This window comes from Brienomyrus brachyistius, chromosome 1 (assembly GCF_023856365.1).
Source record: "Brienomyrus brachyistius isolate T26 chromosome 1, BBRACH_0.4, whole genome shotgun sequence".
Classification (NCBI taxonomy): Eukaryota; Metazoa; Chordata; class Actinopteri; order Osteoglossiformes; family Mormyridae; genus Brienomyrus; species Brienomyrus brachyistius.
The window spans coordinates 3,855,511-3,872,025 of NC_064533.1; the positions used below are offsets into that span (position 1 = coordinate 3,855,511).

Here is a 16,515-nt window from a genome sequence, read left to right on the forward strand (position 1 = left end):
CTCCGTTATAAGCGAAATTCCGTTATATGCGAGTTCACTATATCCGATGCTTTTCTGCATGTTTGTGAAGGTGCACGACCGGGACCAGCAGACATCGTCCATTATAGACGATATTACGTTATAAGCGAGTCCATATAACGGGATTTTACTGTAATTACCAAATGGCCGAAGGTGATTTCACTCTTCGCAAGAAGGGGATTCTGTAGGTATAAGATTAGAAATTCAAGATTGTCATTTCACCATATAAGGACATACGTACGCAGACATCTGAATACCGTGGCCCCACATGGCAACCATGAAATGTCACTTCTTTGCAGTTTGGGATGCAGTAAAGACAAGTTAAAATATGAAGCTAGAAAAAGCATCCACTCATCCTTCACCGCTGTCGGTCAGATTACAGCCTTTCAGCTCCTGCTCTCTGCTTGTGTTGTTGGCTGACAGGGAGATGTACAGGCTGACGGAGGGCCTGCAGCGGGACAGGGCGAGTCTCCTGAGGCAGCTGGACCTGCTGAGGTAGGAGGGGCAGCGGAGGGCAGCCGACACATCGGCTTCAGCAGGCTGTCTGTTGTTCTTACTCGCCTTTCTCTTCCAGGGAAACGAATAAACATCTGCGAGATGAGAGAGACATCTGCTACCTAGTAAGTTGTTTTTGCCGCAAATGAGATGTGCAGTGAGTAGGAATGTGCACATTACGCATAGGAAAAGTAGATGTCATTGTTTTTTCCATGTATTTAAAAATATCTCGTTTCTTAAGATGTAGTTTATAATTTCCTTTGTTGTATTAGCATCTACAGCAGAGTTGGGGCCATTCTGGAATGCATTCATCAATTCCAGTCCAAATCAGGAAATGGACCTGGACTTGGGATTGGAAATAAACTATGGGGAAGAGAATTGGAATTTAATTCAAATTTCAGAGAGATTTAAATTCCAGCAACGGTTCCCCTTCCTGGGAGATTAACCGGGAAATGGGTGGAGATTAACACTTAATCAATTTGTCTTCAGAAACCCAGGAGTTCTCCCCCAATCCTACACCCCTTCCAGAACCAGAGATGTGGAGCAGTGGGTCTGAAGTTCACGGAGGAGATGCTGGGGAGGTGCGCGGCGTGAGCAGAAAGGGCGTCTCCCTCGAAAGACGCTGCTCTGCAGGCACAACGATGGGCGTTGAGAAACGACGCCTTTGCTATGGCCCCCAACGCGTTTTACTGCATCTCTGCTCTCATTGTTCCTTTAATGCAGAATATTACTCCATTATCAAAAATAGAGATCATATCAAATCATTACTTATGTAACCAAGGTTAATATCACCCCCACACTTTAACGTTGCCGTAATGTGGGCTTTTAATATCTGGGTCAGTAATTAGGTCTAGTTTCAACTCTCGGAGTGAATTGGTCACAACCACTAGTCGACAGGGAAAAACAGTAACAATTTTTTATTAACAATATTCCACGAGAATGAGAATCACGTTCGGAACAATGAAATAAGAATGAAATAAGAATAAACAATTCCTCCCTCTCTACAATAGTCCGTCAGAACATATGCAGTTCAGTTCACTTTAAATTCTCTGGTATACATATATAGTAATACTAACCAAGTAGTTTACAAAAAAAACAAAGAAATGTATTAGACTGGAGATCTCATCTATCTTATCTGCGCCCAGGAGAAAACTGCATCCGCCGACTGGGAGGTAGGCTGACTGGTTTCGAACGTAGCTGGGCACTTCACAGCTCTGATGCATAAAATCGGTGGCTCGCCATCACATGTCGCAGAATATAACAAAGAAAAGAAAAGAAATCCAATCGGAGAATCGCTCGAAAGTTAACCCAACTAGATAATGCAACACGAGCGCTTCTGGTGCACTTATCAATGACAATAATTAAAATTTACTTTTAAACATAAACCCTTTTTTTTCTTTCTTTCTTTCTCTTCTCTCACCTGATGCATAAATCAGCTTTTTCACCTGCAGCCGCTTCTCTTCTCTCCCCCTTTCTTTTTTTCCCGCGATCCGAGAGAAATCAGTTAACCCGGGCGATCGCGATTAAAAAGCTCAACCGAATTAAAGACAGTGCCATCTATGGGACTGGAGAACCACGACACCCTTGGTCCTGCTCACTTTAAGTGGGTTACATCCACCCCCTCTAAATGTGCATGCGTCCCGGCATGTACTCATTATCCACTTACACAGTAGTCACTCGACCAACCTCTAAAGGCGGCGAAAACTGAAATGTCTGTGGTAGGTCTAAAACCTTTGCAAAGGCCTGGTCAAGACCATTCAATATGGAGTGCATGACTAAGGTCAAGGGATTTCCTAGTGATTGGTAAGTAAGTCGATCGGGTTCTACCCTACATCTGGTTGATCTCCTCACTGTCGTTGCTCCCTGCTCTTCAATAAAGCTCCCTCTGGTATCTTCAGGCTCATGTCCTTTAAGTAGGTCGTTAAGTCCTTCTTCTCCCACCAGCTCCTTTCCGTCTCCATGCACATAAACTTTTGTGATCTCGCCTTCAGGTATGACTTGAGTCACAGCATTATCCTCTACTCCAGAGCTCATCCTGGCGGGTGAATCCTCTTGATCAACCGATGGAACGCCACCTCCTTCAGGCTTCCCTCCAGAGGAGTTAGGAACCTCGCCCTCACGACATTCCAATTGCCAGTCCCTTGAGGGTTGGAACACCTCAGCTTCCGGGCTCAATCTGGAGTCCCCATGGCTCAGTGTGGTCCACTGTCCACGTGAAGAGGATGTGGAGTACGTTTGAGGGATTTCATGTACAACAGTAACTGTCGGGAACGTCATCTCCTTCCGCACGTCCCCTGGACAGTAGTAATCATCTTCCTCACTCTCACGTGGATGTTCTAGCTCTTCATTCCCCTCAGGTGTTGAACTCTGAGCAGGTTTCACCATCTCTCTCTTCTGCTTTGGCTGAGCTACTTCAGCTTCAGTGGATGAAGTTAAGAAGCCACAAGGCAAGAGCAGGTCACGATGCAATGTCCTAATAGGACCATCAGCATTAACAGGAGTGATGACAATAACTATTCTGTACACAGTTCGACTCCAACGATCAGCTATCTTGTGTTTACCCCGTACCCCAACATTTTTGACAAGGACACGGTCTCCCTCATCCAGGATAGTCTCTCTTACCTTCAGGTCATACCTCTCCTTGTTTTTCTGAGCGGTTCTATCACTATGCTCTACCGCAAGCTTGTAGCTCTCACGTAGACTTTCCTTGAGCCTCTTCACAAAATCAGTGTGAGTAACCCTACTCTGTCTTTCTGGGTTGAGTCCGAAAGCCACATCGATAGGAAGGCTTGGCTGTCTCCCAAACATTAATTGATAAGGAGAAAAGCCTGTAGTATCATTTTTGGTGCAATTATAAGCGTGAACCAAAGGTTGTACGTAGTCCCGCCACCTGACTTTATTCTCCTCCTCAAGAGTCCCAAGCATTTCCAAGAGCGTTCGGTTAAACCTCTCTACAGGATTGCCACGTGGGTGGTAAGGAGTAGTCCTCGTTTTCTTAATTCCCAACAACTGACACAGGTCTTTGATTACAGCCGACTCAAAATCTCGTCCTTGGTCACTATGTAGTCGTTCGGGTATGCCATAGTGAATAAAGAAGCTGTTCCATAATGTCTTAGCTACCGTCTTGGCCTTCTGGTCTGAGGTGGGAACTGCGATAGCATATTTAGTAAAATGGTCGGTTATGACCAGGATGTTCTTTGTGCCATGACTATCAGGTTCCAAAGTCAGGTAGTCCATGCAGACCAGCTCAAGTGGTCTGCTGGTCCTAATATTTACAAGACGAGCAGTTCTCTCAGCCTTAGCCTTACGTCGTACACATCTTTCACAAGTCCTCAACTTCTCATCCACATCCTTGGACATCTTTGGCCAATAGAAACGCGCACGGACAAGATCTATAGTCCTCTCAAACCCCATGTGTCCTACTAGATCATGGAGACCTTCCAAAGCTCTCTCACGATACTTCCTGGGGAGAACTAGCTGGAAAATTGTTTCACCCCTATTCATCCTCCTCCTGTAAAGAACAGCATTTTCAATTACAAGTTGATCCTGGACTCGAAGCATGAGTTGGACTTCCCTTTCTTCATTCTGTCTAGTACGGTAGGACAGACGTTTTCCTGTAGTGATAATGTCAATGACCCTGCTGATTGCTGGATCAGCTCTCTGTTCAACAGCCCACTCCTGCTGTGAAATTCTGGGAAGGGTACTGGACCCTGAAAGTAAATCAGCATGGGTAAACTCAGATGGGATGGCACTTACATCCATGGCAAGGGATTCGACAATAACGGATGAGTGATTATTCTTGTCCTCTGTACTGAAAGCCTTGTCTACCTCGTGTCTCTGGCAAACAGCATTGATCGCTTCTTTTGGAAAAGTGGCCCCACTCTCCTCCTGTAGGAACTTTGACAAGAACTGGAGCACCCTATCATCTTCAGCTTTAACACTGTAGTCTGTCTCATCCAAGTCATGCGGGCGCCTAGATAAGCCATCTGCATCTTGATTTCTTTTACCAGCCCTATACTGGATGCTGAAATTGAAATTGGACAGGGCTGCTAGCCACCGATGGCCTGCAGCATCAAGTTTGGCAGATGTTAACACGTAGGTCAAGGGGTTGTTATCAGTAATGACAACAAACTCAGCCCCATAAAGATAGTCAGATAATTTGTCAGTAATTGCCCACTTAAGGGCAAGAAACTCCAGCTTGTGAGTAGGGTACCTCCTCTCACAATTTGATAACCCCCTACTGGCATAAGCAATGACCCTCATCTTCCCATCTTGTTGCTGATACAGAGCCGCCCCAAGGCCACTAAGACTGGCATCTGTATGTAAAATATATGGCAGCTTAGGATTGGCAAAACCGAGGATTGGAGCAGTTGTGAGCTTCTCAATGAGAATTCTGAATGCCTGCTCGCACTCAGCTGTCCACCTCTCAGCAAATGGTGACTTAAGGTCAGTGTTAAGGAAAGACTTAGTTTTGCATTTTCTTCTTGCAGGAATATAACCAGCAGTTAGATCATTAAGAGGCCTCACAATTTTAGAGAAGTCCCTGATAAATCTTCGATAATACCCTGCAAACCCAAGGAAGGACTTCAGCTCCTTGATGTTGTTGGGCCTGGGCCAAGTGGTGAGCGCAGAAATCTTGTCAGGGTCAGTTTCTACACCATTTTCCGAGACAACATGTCCCAAGTATCTTACTGACTTCATAAAGAAATGACATTTTTCAGGTGACAACTTGAGACCAAACTCTTTTAGTCGGTTCAGGACTCGCATGAGCCTCTCCTCATGTTCCTCAAGGGTAGCAGAGAACACAATGAGGTCATCTAGGAAAACTAAAACTTCTTTGAAATTTGAGGAGCCCATACATTTTTCCATAACCCTCTGAAATGTGCTTGGAGCATTAGTTACCCCTTGCGGCATCCTATTAAATTCCCAAAATCCCATGGGAGTGACAAAGGCTGTTTTGGGTTTGTCCTCCTCTTCCATCTCTACCTGATAAAACCCCGATTTCAAGTCCATGACAGAAAACCACCTCGATCCTGTCAGAGCTGTAAAGGTTTCCTCAATGTTTGGTAAGGCGTAGGCATCCCTGATTGTCTGAGCGTTCAATTTCCTGTAATCAATGCAAAGTCGAATCTTGCCATTTTTCTTTTTCACTACTACAACTGGTGAAGCAAATGGGCTTTCAGATTCCCTTATGATGTTAGCATCATACAGCTCTTTCAAGTGGAGCCGCACAGCTTCATAATCAGATGGGTGGATAGGTCTTGCCCTCTGCTTAAAGGGAGTTGGATCTGAAAGGCGGATCTTGTGCTTGACTGCAGTCGTATGGCCATAGTCAAGGTCATCCTTTGCAAAGACTTCAGGAATTGAGTTCAACCTTCTTGTAACTCTCTGCTTCCACTCCGGTGAGAGGGGGGATTCACTGAAATCAAAAGTGATGGCGTCTCCTAGAGCCGCTGAGTGTACTGTGTAACATGTAGTTGCGCTAGTGGACTGTGCTGCCCGATTTTCAGCTTGATCTCCACTCATCAAGGGGGTAAGTGGACAAACAGAGAACGGAACTATGAGTTCTGCCAAGGTACCCTGTGCTGGCACTGTCACATCACGTGTCGTTTCATTCTTGAGTAAAATGGGTACTTTAAATGAGGTCCATCTGGGGCTTGACATGATATAACTGTAAAAGGTCAACCCATTTGGTAAGCATGAATGAGTGGAGAGATCAACCAATAAGGGAACACCGGGAAGACTATTGACATTCCTCGTATATCCATCCAACACCATTTTCTGACCTGCTGGGATAACTATGCTTCTTTTGCATTGAAGTTTGACCTTACCCACCTTGCCATTTCCCCGACTTTTGTTCTTATACAGGCTACGCAGGTGCTGGATCAACACAGCATATGTGCAGTTCTCAAGGACCGACTCACTTGTCCCTTCATCGAAACCTTCATACAAAACATCCAGTGCATTAGTGCCAATCAGAACAGGGAACTGAATGGTGGCTCTGGAATCAGGAACGATGAGAGCCAGAGTGCTGACTACCTCCGGCTTTCCTGTAAAATCTTCTGGAAAAAGAATGTCAATTTCAATATAGCCCAGATAGGGCACTCTCTGTCCTGCTGCTCCCTCTATTTCAAGGAGGTTACCCAAGGGGCCAACTGGATAAGAGGCTAAATGGGTGTCATGAAATGACTTGGAAATTGTGGTCACTTGTGAGCCCGTGTCAATGAGACACTCACATTGGACTCCTCCAACAGTAATATTAACCGATGATTTAGATCCAACTAACCCACTCATGAATTCATCTTTATAAGGCCTGATGGAATGACAGTTGAATTTCCGGTTCTTCCACTCACCTCTGGGACTATTCTTCCCCTCATAGGCCCCAGTATGTCCCTCTACCGGAGCCTGGTCCAGTTTAAAGGGGAGTCCTGCCTTGCCTTCCACTCACCTTGCTTGGCTTTCAGTTCCTTATATTTACGATCAACAGCAACCTTATTGATGGAGTTTTCGCATGTTCTGGCAATATGGCCATCTTCTCCACACCTAAAACAGAACCAGGCCTTGGGCTGAGCTCTAGGTGTAGCCTGGGGAGTCACTTGGTGAGTCTGTGCTTCAGCTCTGGGTGCGCATGTATCCTTGCTGGCTTCAGGGGCTATTGCTTCACGCCTCCTCTCTCTCTTCGATACCTTGGCATTGAGCTGAATTTTCAGCTCTGCAACCTGTTTCCTTAAGCTCTCGGTCTCAGAGATGTATGCTTGTAGTATACCTGCATTGCGGTCAGAGAGGCACGAGAAATCAGCTACAGATTGCGTATTCACTGAGGACTTTGCTTTGGAAACCCCCAAATGGTGGCGCATACGATCCAGTTTAGTAGCTCTTTTGTCTTCCTCTGTCCTCAGCTGCATCAAAAGTTCAGCAAAGTCAAGAGACTCGTCCGTTTTCAGCTCTAGCCGAAGGACAAGATCATGGTCCCAACAGCCACGCTTGAACTGCTTTATCAGGTGACGGTTGACTTCTGATGGTCTTACTCCATTCCTTTTCACTGCAGTATTGAGTAATACTTGCAACCTCTGCAGAAAACTAGATCCTTTCTCACCTGGGTCCTGGTTTGTGTTCAGGAATTTGGCAAATATCTCTTCACCATCCTCCACGAGACCATAAGCAGACTCCAATAGCCTCATGTAGTCCCTGGGGTGAGCAGAGGAGCCTAACTGCCTCACAACATCTGAGGCTGGGGGAAGTAAACTCTCTAGTATTTTCCTCCGCTGTACTTCTATAGGGACGGGGTCTTGGAACATCAACTCTATATGGAGCAGCCATGTTTCAAAATCAACCTCGCCCGGCGGCTTAGGTGATCTACCAGAGAAGGGGCGTAGCCATTTGGATTGATTTTGAGTAGGGACATCAGTTTTTATTACATGTTCGACAATAATACGCCTCACTTCTGGCGGGTTTATCACCTCCTCGTCTAACGTTTCAGCTCTGATGGGAGCAACACTCTCCTTCGCTACAGGTTTTAATCCCGTCTTCGCTGGTGGAAGAGCCTTCCGGGGTGGGAGGGGCTCTATATAGCCAAGTGTCTTTTTAGATCTTTGAATCAGGGGTGTCACACTATGATCAGAATCGACACCGTCATCAGCACTACTACTGTTGCCTGAGCTTTGTAAAGTTGCAGCGATGTCATCTTCTTTATCAGTTTGGGAGGTGCCAACCAAAGCAATTGACTGCTCTGTACTAATACCATACACCCGTTGAATATCCATGTCTGAAACAGGAATCAATTTACCCAGTATAGATAAATTATTTTGCAAAAAAAAGAAAAATATATCAATTAAAACAATAAAATAAATTCACTTACGTATCAATATCTATTACAACACATTGAAATGGGAATGACTAGCTTGATTGTGCCCAAAACACTCCTGGCTGGCTCGCCACAAAGTGTTCTATGTAACCAAGGTTAATATCACCCCCACACTTTAACGTTGCCGTAATGTGGGCTTTTAATATCTGGGTCAGTAATTAGGTCTAGGTTCAACTCTCGGAGTGAATTGGTCACAACCACTAGTCGACAGGGAAAAACAGTAACAATTTTTTATTAACAATATTCCACGAGAATGAGAATCACGTTCGGAACAATGAAATAAGAATGAAATAAGAATAAACAATTCCTCCCTCTCTACAATAGTCCGTCAGAACATATGCAGTTCAGTTCACTTTAAATTCTCTGGTATACATATATAGTAATACTAACCAAGTAGTTTACAAAAAAAACAAAGAAATGTATTAGACTGGAGATCTCATCTATCTTATCTGCGCCCAGGAGAAAACTGCATCCGCCGACTGGGAGGTAGGCTGACTGGTTTCGAACGTAGCTGGGCACTTCACAGCTCTGATGCATAAAATCGGTGGCTCGCCATCACATGTCGCAGAATATAACAAAGAAAAGAAAAGAAATCCAATCGGAGAATCGCTCGAAAGTTAACCCAACTAGATAATGCAACACGAGCGCTTCTGGTGCACTTATCAATGACAATAATTAAAATTTACTTTTAAACATAAACCCTTTTTTTTCTTTCTTTCTTTCTCTTCTCTCACCTGATGCATAAATCAGCTTTTTCACCTGCAGCCGCTTCTCTTCTCTCCCCCTTTCTTTTTTTCCCGCGATCCGAGAGAAATCAGTTAACCCGGGCGATCGCGATTAAAAAGCTCAACCGAATTAAAGACAGTGCCATCTATGGGACTGGAGAACCACGACACCCTTGGTCCTGCTCACTTTAAGTGGGTTACATCTACATTATCAAGGTGATGTTATAATAAGATACATAACTGAGTCATTTAAATCTAGATTCAGATGTCAGATTGCAGTTCATCTGCGTATATTAGGTATCGATGTCGTAAATGTGAAGGGCGTAGTATAGGAAGCCATATTGGACAAACTCCATCGTTTCACGTGATGACGTTTAGTCATGGGTGTTAATTTGTGGATAGTTATTTAGATATTTCTATTCGAAATGTCATTGTTCAGTCATTTTTTGTTATATTTTTTTTGCCTACAACCTAGTGAAGACCATGTGGACACCCCCAAACGCAGCAACGGGAAGTCAGTCTCGGGCCTGAACGGCCATGGGCATCCTGTCAAGCCAGAAGGGACCCCTCCCATGGACAACCTACATCTGCAGAGGGTGATATCTATCGAGGAGGACCCTTTGCCCCAGCCCCCTGCCCACCAATGGAGCGTGGAGGAGGAGGCGGAGCCTACTGACGTGGAATTGAGTATGATCTACACTGTCACTCCGGGCCCCACCATCCAGGCGGTGGCACCTGCTAACGACAAGGATCCTTCATCCAGCCAGCAGAAACCCCCCTCGTCCCCCAGGGAGCAGCCTGTGGGCAGGGAAACCGACCCGCGGGTAAGACCAGCCCAACCACGTGGTCCGTGTGGAGGATTCAGGAGTGGAGGTGCTGCTGGACGTTTGAATTGAAGCTGTCAAGTCATCTCAGCATGATTGTGCTCATCACCGCCCCACTGGGGGTGGGCGGGGGGGCCGGGGGGGTCCTTCTTTTCACCTCCTTCAACATTTTCAGACGGAGATTAGGCTGCCTTGCTCTCTCTCCCTCGGCTTCCCCTGCTCACTTCACACTGGGGTGAAGAAGGTTTCAGTTTCCGTTTCCCTCCCAGAATGTGTTACATCATAGTTCTGGAGGGATGTTCACTCTAGCGCTTGCATTTTGTAGTGGATCTGAGATGTGTTTGACAGTGAGGACACAGTGCGGAACGTTTCTCCACCTGACCGTATGACATGTCATGTCCATGAATTAGTCTGGGTATTAATTCCAAGTCACACAGAGGCTACGTCTGATCTCCATCCTTTCTACATCTCTAGATAGAAGCCACCATCTCCAGCCCCGACCGCCTCTTCAAGGTTGTCGTTGTGGGGAACTCGAGTGTGGGCAAGACCTCAGTACTTCAGCGTTTCTGTGATGCCTCCTTCCTCCCGGGGACCTCCGCCACCATAGGTGTGCAGCCACCGCCAAATGCCCCATGTGCTGTGCAGAGTGGTCGGGTGCCACAGTGCTGCGTAGGGTAACGGGATGTGGGTGACGGATTGATGGGCGAACGGCGGCCAGACATTCCCTGTTCTGGAGCAGACTGGGCTTTTGATGAACTCTCCACCCAGAAAAAGCATCTATCCATTGGTCTCCAGTGCTGTAATTGAGAGGCATTGTGGGGCTGAAATGGGCCTCCAATGTGATGAGAAATCATTAATGACCCCCCCTCTGTAGCTCTGGAGATACTGCTGTTTTATTGTTTGATTATGAATGTCCTATTTGCGCCATTTATATTTATAGATGTATATTTTATGTTTTATAAACATGTAATATTTTAGGTATATTACTTGGTACATATAAATTTTTCTCATTGTGTTGTTAATATTTGATATGACACCATGAAAAGAAGCTACATGATCTGTTGCTGAACAGAAAATGTTGTTGTGATTAATGTAGCAATTAATTATGTGCATTAGTACAAATGAACTGCATACATACTCAGCATGCATGCACAACTGCGCCATAAAACACAACCATTGTTTCGGAGAACCATGCTACAGAGCAGGGCTTCCCAACCCAGTTCTCGGGGACCTGCAGATACTCCACATCCCTGAAATGCAAACTGTCTGGCAGGGAACTGGGACGGAGCAAAAACGTGGACCGAGTTGGGAAGCACAGAGCCCAGAATATAGGCTTTGGGTGTGGATTCATGCAATAAATTAGTCATATATTTAAGCTCATATGAAGAAAAAACTGCTGCTGTTAGTTCTGTTTTACGATGACTGGGTGTGTTGTTCACAGGAATCGATTACAGTGTGAAAACAGTAACCCTGGAGAACAGCCAGGTGGCGCTGCAGATGTGGGACACAGCCGGGCAGGAGAGGTGAGGCCGGCGTGTCCATTGTTCAGTTGTCCTTGTCGTACCCATTTCAGTGCTCTGCTGAAACGCAGTTTCATTTCACGTGTGTGAAATGACTGCAAAGTGATTTGACTCGACCCAGGTACCGAAGCATAACCAAGCAGTTCTTCCGCAAGGCCGATGGAGTCATCGTGATGTACGACGTTACCTCCCAACAGACCTTCATGGCCGTCAGACAGTGGCTCGCCAGCGTTCAGGTGGGCCGGGTAGCCCTTTGGCCTTGGCGTCTCTGAATTTGTACAGCAGTTTCCGGCTTCCATGTTACACTCCCATGTCACTTTCCATACGAGATGCATTACACAGTTAAACATGGCAAATAACACTAACATACAACTGACTGAAGGGGGCGGTCTTGCGCTGGCGACGTCAGCTTCTGGCATTCTCTACATTTGTGGCTCTCTTCACAGGATAGTGCAGGAGGAGACATTCCTATCATGCTGCTTGGGAACAAGGTAGACATGGAGAGTGTGAGGGAAGTCCCGGTGCAAGTCGGGGAAAAGCTGGCCAAGGTTGGTGGGCAGTTTTCTCTGAGTGGTGCTAATGGTCCGACGTTACTGAGCCAAGCACCATTTTCTGTATGAATTAGAGTACTGGGGGAAAAATGGATGGGGGGGGTTTTAGCAGAGCATTTATACGAGTCCCACAGAGGGATGCAGTGCCCCTCGCCTTGGGTTTTCATTTTATTATTAGGTGTCGTTTCTATGGAGATGGATGTCTAAGCAAGCCCTTCTGTTCTGCAAGCGTCTATTTATGCTACTCTTATGCCATTAGCTGAGACTTGTTGAGATACTCTTATGCTGAAGAGCCTGCCTGCCTTTGGCCAGTTCTGCCTGTGGCCTGTTTACAGCTCTCTACTGTTGGTCTCCCAATTGTCTGACTGTTGCTCTGTAGTCTTGAGCCCTGTAAGACTTCCAGCTGTCTGACTGTTGCTCTGTAGTCTTGGGCCTTGTAGTTCTCCCTGTTCTCTGACTGTTGCTCTGTAGCCTTGGCCTCTGTATGATTTCCAGCTGTCTGACTGTTGCTCTGTAGCCTTGGCCTCTGTAGGATTCCCAGATATCTGACTGTTGCTCTGTAGCCTTGGCCTCTGTAGGATTCCCAGATGTCTGACTGTTGCTCTGTAGTCTTGGGCCCTGTAGGACTCCCAGCTGTCTGACTGTTGCTCTGTAGTCTTGGGCCCTGTAGGACTCCCGGCTCTCTGACTGTTGCTCTGTAGTCTTGGGCCCTGTAGGACTCCCTGCTCTCTGACTGTTGCTCTGTAGTCTTGGGCCCTGTAGGACTCCCTGCTCTCTGACTGTTGCTCTGTAGCCTTGACCTCTGTAGGACTCCCTGCTCTCTGACTGTTGCTCTGTAGCCTTGGCCTCTGTAGGACTCCCTGCTCTCTGACTGTTGCTCTGTAGCCTTGGGCCCTGTAGGACTCCCTGCTCTCTGACTGTTGCTCTGTAGTCTTGGGCCCTGTAGGATTTCCAGCTGCCTGACTGTTGCTCTGTAGCCTTGGCCTCTGTAGGACTCCCTGCTCTCTGACTGTTGCTCTGTAGCCTTGGCCTCTGTAGGATTCCCAGCTGTCTGACTGTTGCTCTGTAGTCTTGAGCCCTGTAGGATTTCCAGCTGTCTGACTGTTGCTCTGTAGTCTTGGGCCCTGTAGGACTCCCTGCTCTCTGACTGTTGCTCTGTAGTCTTGGGCCCTGTAGGACTCCCTGCTCTCTGACTGTTGCTCTGTAGCCTTGGCCTCTGTAGGACTCCCTGCTCTCTGACTGTTGCTCTGTAGCCTTGGCCTCTGTAGGACTCCCTGCTCTCTGACTGTTGCTCTGTAGCCTTGGGCCCTGTAGGACTCCCTGCTCTCTGACTGTTGCTCTGTAGTCTTGGGCCCTGTAGGATTTCCAGCTGCCTGACTGTTGCTCTGTAGCCTTGGCCTCTGTAGGACTCCCTGCTCTCTGACTGTTGCTCTGTAGCCTTGAGCCCTGTAGGATTTCCAGCTGTCTGACTGTTGCTCTGTAGTCTTGGGCCCTGTAGGACTCCCTGCTCTCTGACTGTTGCTCTGTAGTCTTGGGCCCTGTAGGACTCCCTGCTCTCTGACTGTTGCTCTGTAGTCTTGGGCCCTGTAGGACTCCCAGCTGCCATGTCTCTTGACATGTGTTTGTGTCCTCTGTAGGACTCCCAGCTGATCTTCTATGAGTGCAGTGCTTTCTCAGGCCAAAATGTGACTGAAGCCATGCTCCACCTGGCCAGGTGAGTGACTCCTACTACGTCGCACATTGTCTCAAAAGCATTACGGGATAATAATAAAGTGCCTAATCTAATTGGAAGAGAACAGATATTTTAGTATGATCTCAATGAATATGGTGATGATTCATCGCCAACACAGGCATGGAAGTATAATTACCGTTTCAGCCATGTGTGTGAAAATAATGGAATATTCAGGGTTTCTGCCTGTGATTTATGGTAATATTTGATGAAGGTTTTCATTTGGATATTGCCATTGCCTAACCAGTGGTCGAGATACTTAATCAGGAAACAAGAGCTTAGCATAAACTTATTAAAATTGTTATAAAAGGCTTTGTGAGTCTGAGGAGACTTTAATACGGGCTGGAAGAAAGTCCAGTGGATTTGGAATTTGCCAGAATCAGGAGAAACAAGCAGCATTATTTCTGGTGCTGATCCGGCACACAATGTCTGTGAGGTAAACATAATCGTTAAAAAGAACCATCGTGACCTCACAGTGGTCTTTCGGGTTTGTGTGGCAGGGTTCTGAAGGAGCAGGAAGACGAGGAGAAGGAGAGGACCATCCAGCTGGCTCACAGCCCACCGACCATGAGGAAAAAGCCCTGCTGTTAGGACCGGGAGGAGCTCAGAGGTGGGAGAGCCAGACAGCGGGTGAAAACAGCCATTCTAGAATCGTCATGCTGTAATGGCAGTTGCTGTGAAAGGACACCGGAAATGGACACTTCTGGATTTAATTATTTTTATTAAAAACACTGCAATTCTGAGTGTCAATAGGCTGGCGAAAGACACCCAAGTGCTGCCTGCAGTAATATGAAAGGTCGCTCCAGTCCAGTTAAAAATAGACATTTGATCACAATTTTTCCACCCATTTCTCGAAGTATCATTTCAGTATAAACTAAAAAGATGTCTTTTTTATGAAGTAAATTATTTTTATTCACGTTAGCAAATGAAGGAACAACGGTAAATTAAACTTAAAGAGCATAAAGTAACTATCATTACAAGCGTCACAGTTATAATTAATGGTTGTGTCGGCACCAGAGACAATTATTCTTTATGCCCAAGTGCACAAGCATGAACTCTGGGGAGTTTAGCACTACTGTGACACGGCTGTCATGATTAAATGGTGTTCATTTATACAATGGCCCCAGTTCGCCCAAATTAAAGACTCTGGTATGTACACTATAGTAGATGTTTCAAATTTATTAATTTATATATTAGAGTTTTATTTATATACTGTATACAGCGCATTTGAATGTATTTGTCTGTACTTTTACTAAGAATGGTCCCATTCCCCCCCTTGTACGTAAATGAAGGCTAGTGTCACATGTCGATATTTATTTAAACTTCTGGGTATTAACTAAAAACGCTCCATGTCACTCGCTGTCCATAACGTGATTCATCCATTTTTGTTACAGCAATGCTTTGCGGTTTTGTGTTCTTAGTGTAACACTGAAGACCTGAGGACAAAATGCCAGAGACTCTTAAAGATTGTTGTAAATGCAATTAATGACTTTGCGTATTTCTCAAATGAATCGGAATAGATCTGCACGGGTCACAGTGGTTGCCTGTTCTTCTCGTTAGACTGTAGCGGCCGAAGTGTGTTGGCTGTACCAGGGCTCTCGGTGAAGTGTGGCCTGCCTACTAAAGCTCGTCGTACTGCACAGTAGCTCTGGTCTCGTGCGTCATTTTCAGGCAACACACATTGCAGCTGTACTATGCTGAGGGGAGACCGGCCACGTGTTTGGCTGTAAATCGAGCTTTTTGCAATGACAGTGTGCATTTTGGTACCGTTTATTGTTTGATGATGTTCTCTTTGATACCAGTAAAGAGGTCTCTGACAGAACCTTGTTTTTGTGTCGTCGTCTGCTATAACTTGGTTAAGAAATTACTTGAAGCCATCCCTTTGTAGATTTAATACGTACAGAGTGTTCTCACTAGTAGATAATATCGATCAAACGCATGATAAGAGGATCTCTAAGGTTTCTGTGCTGTGGCGTCAGACTGCCCCTCAGTGGGAAACATGGGAAATAGCGACCCCAGTTTGTAAGTCGATTGATTTTGACGGAGGGCTCTCTAGTGACGTAGTGCCACCTTGAGACTGAAGCTCTACATATAAATGGATAAATTATGCATAAAATATTGTCAATGTATAAAAAAAAACTTCATTACCTGAACTTTATCATTTGGAATCTATTTATTCATCTATAACATTGACATAATTATAAATATTACATGAATGTGCTATTATTTACGTACAGTTTCTTTACACCTCAATAAAAATATAAAGACTTTAATTGAAAGCCAACACAACTTTTATGCATGCTGCTATCCGCAGGAGGTTCCTGGGGAAATGTAATCCTGCCAAAAATATTAACGACTAAAATACTCTTGCCAATATTGAAAGTCAGCATACTTTGGGAAAATTTAGGGGAAAATTTAATACAGAGGTACAGTACATATATAACAAAACTGAGCTAAAGGACATTCTGCTTGTGAACTGTGATCTGCACTCTCCTGTTTAGTGGAAAAATCTTTAATATTAATCATATTAACCTGGACTGCCCATGAAGGCAGGAGATATTGAATATTATTTTACAGTACAAATGACGCAGGTGTGATTTTCACTGAAAATGTGCAGGGAAATAGCTGCTTGTCTAACCGCTTCTCAATATTCATGACGGCTCATGAAATATTTTCATAAAAGGCAGAGAGTGTCGTTTGCCACTAAACCGGATGTCTTTGGTAAGAGAGCTTCACAGCCGTCGCCTTGGCGATGACCTCGGTAAGGGCACAGGTGAGGAGGAGAAGCT

At 45.6% G+C, this 16,515-nt stretch overlaps 1 protein-coding gene across 25 annotated transcripts in view; it reads left to right on the top strand.

Annotated features, from left to right (window-relative positions):
- LOC125746747 (EF-hand calcium-binding domain-containing protein 4B-like) overlaps positions 1–15,548 on the top strand; it is a 35,974-nt gene extending 20,426 nt beyond the window's left edge. For 24 of the 25 annotated variants that reach the window (XM_049021174.1, XM_049021153.1, XM_049021163.1 and 21 more), the window contains 10 exons: positions 442–513; positions 593–638; positions 1,003–1,094; positions 9,578–9,926; positions 10,401–10,533; positions 11,368–11,449; positions 11,568–11,682; positions 11,893–11,994; positions 13,635–13,711; positions 14,227–15,548. In XM_049021174.1, the coding sequence (XP_048877131.1) occupies positions 442–513; positions 593–638; positions 1,003–1,094; positions 9,578–9,926; positions 10,401–10,533; positions 11,368–11,449; positions 11,568–11,682; positions 11,893–11,994; positions 13,635–13,711; positions 14,227–14,317 (1,159 nt within the window). In that variant the 3' untranslated portion in view covers positions 14,318–15,548. Of the gene's footprint in view, positions 1–441; positions 514–592; positions 639–1,002; positions 1,095–9,577; positions 9,927–10,400; positions 10,534–11,367; positions 11,450–11,567; positions 11,683–11,892; positions 11,995–13,634; positions 13,712–14,226 lie in introns of those variants that run through there. The other variant, XR_007399071.1, reaches the window with a different exon arrangement.
- The last annotated feature ends 967 nt before the right edge of the window (positions 15,549–16,515 follow it).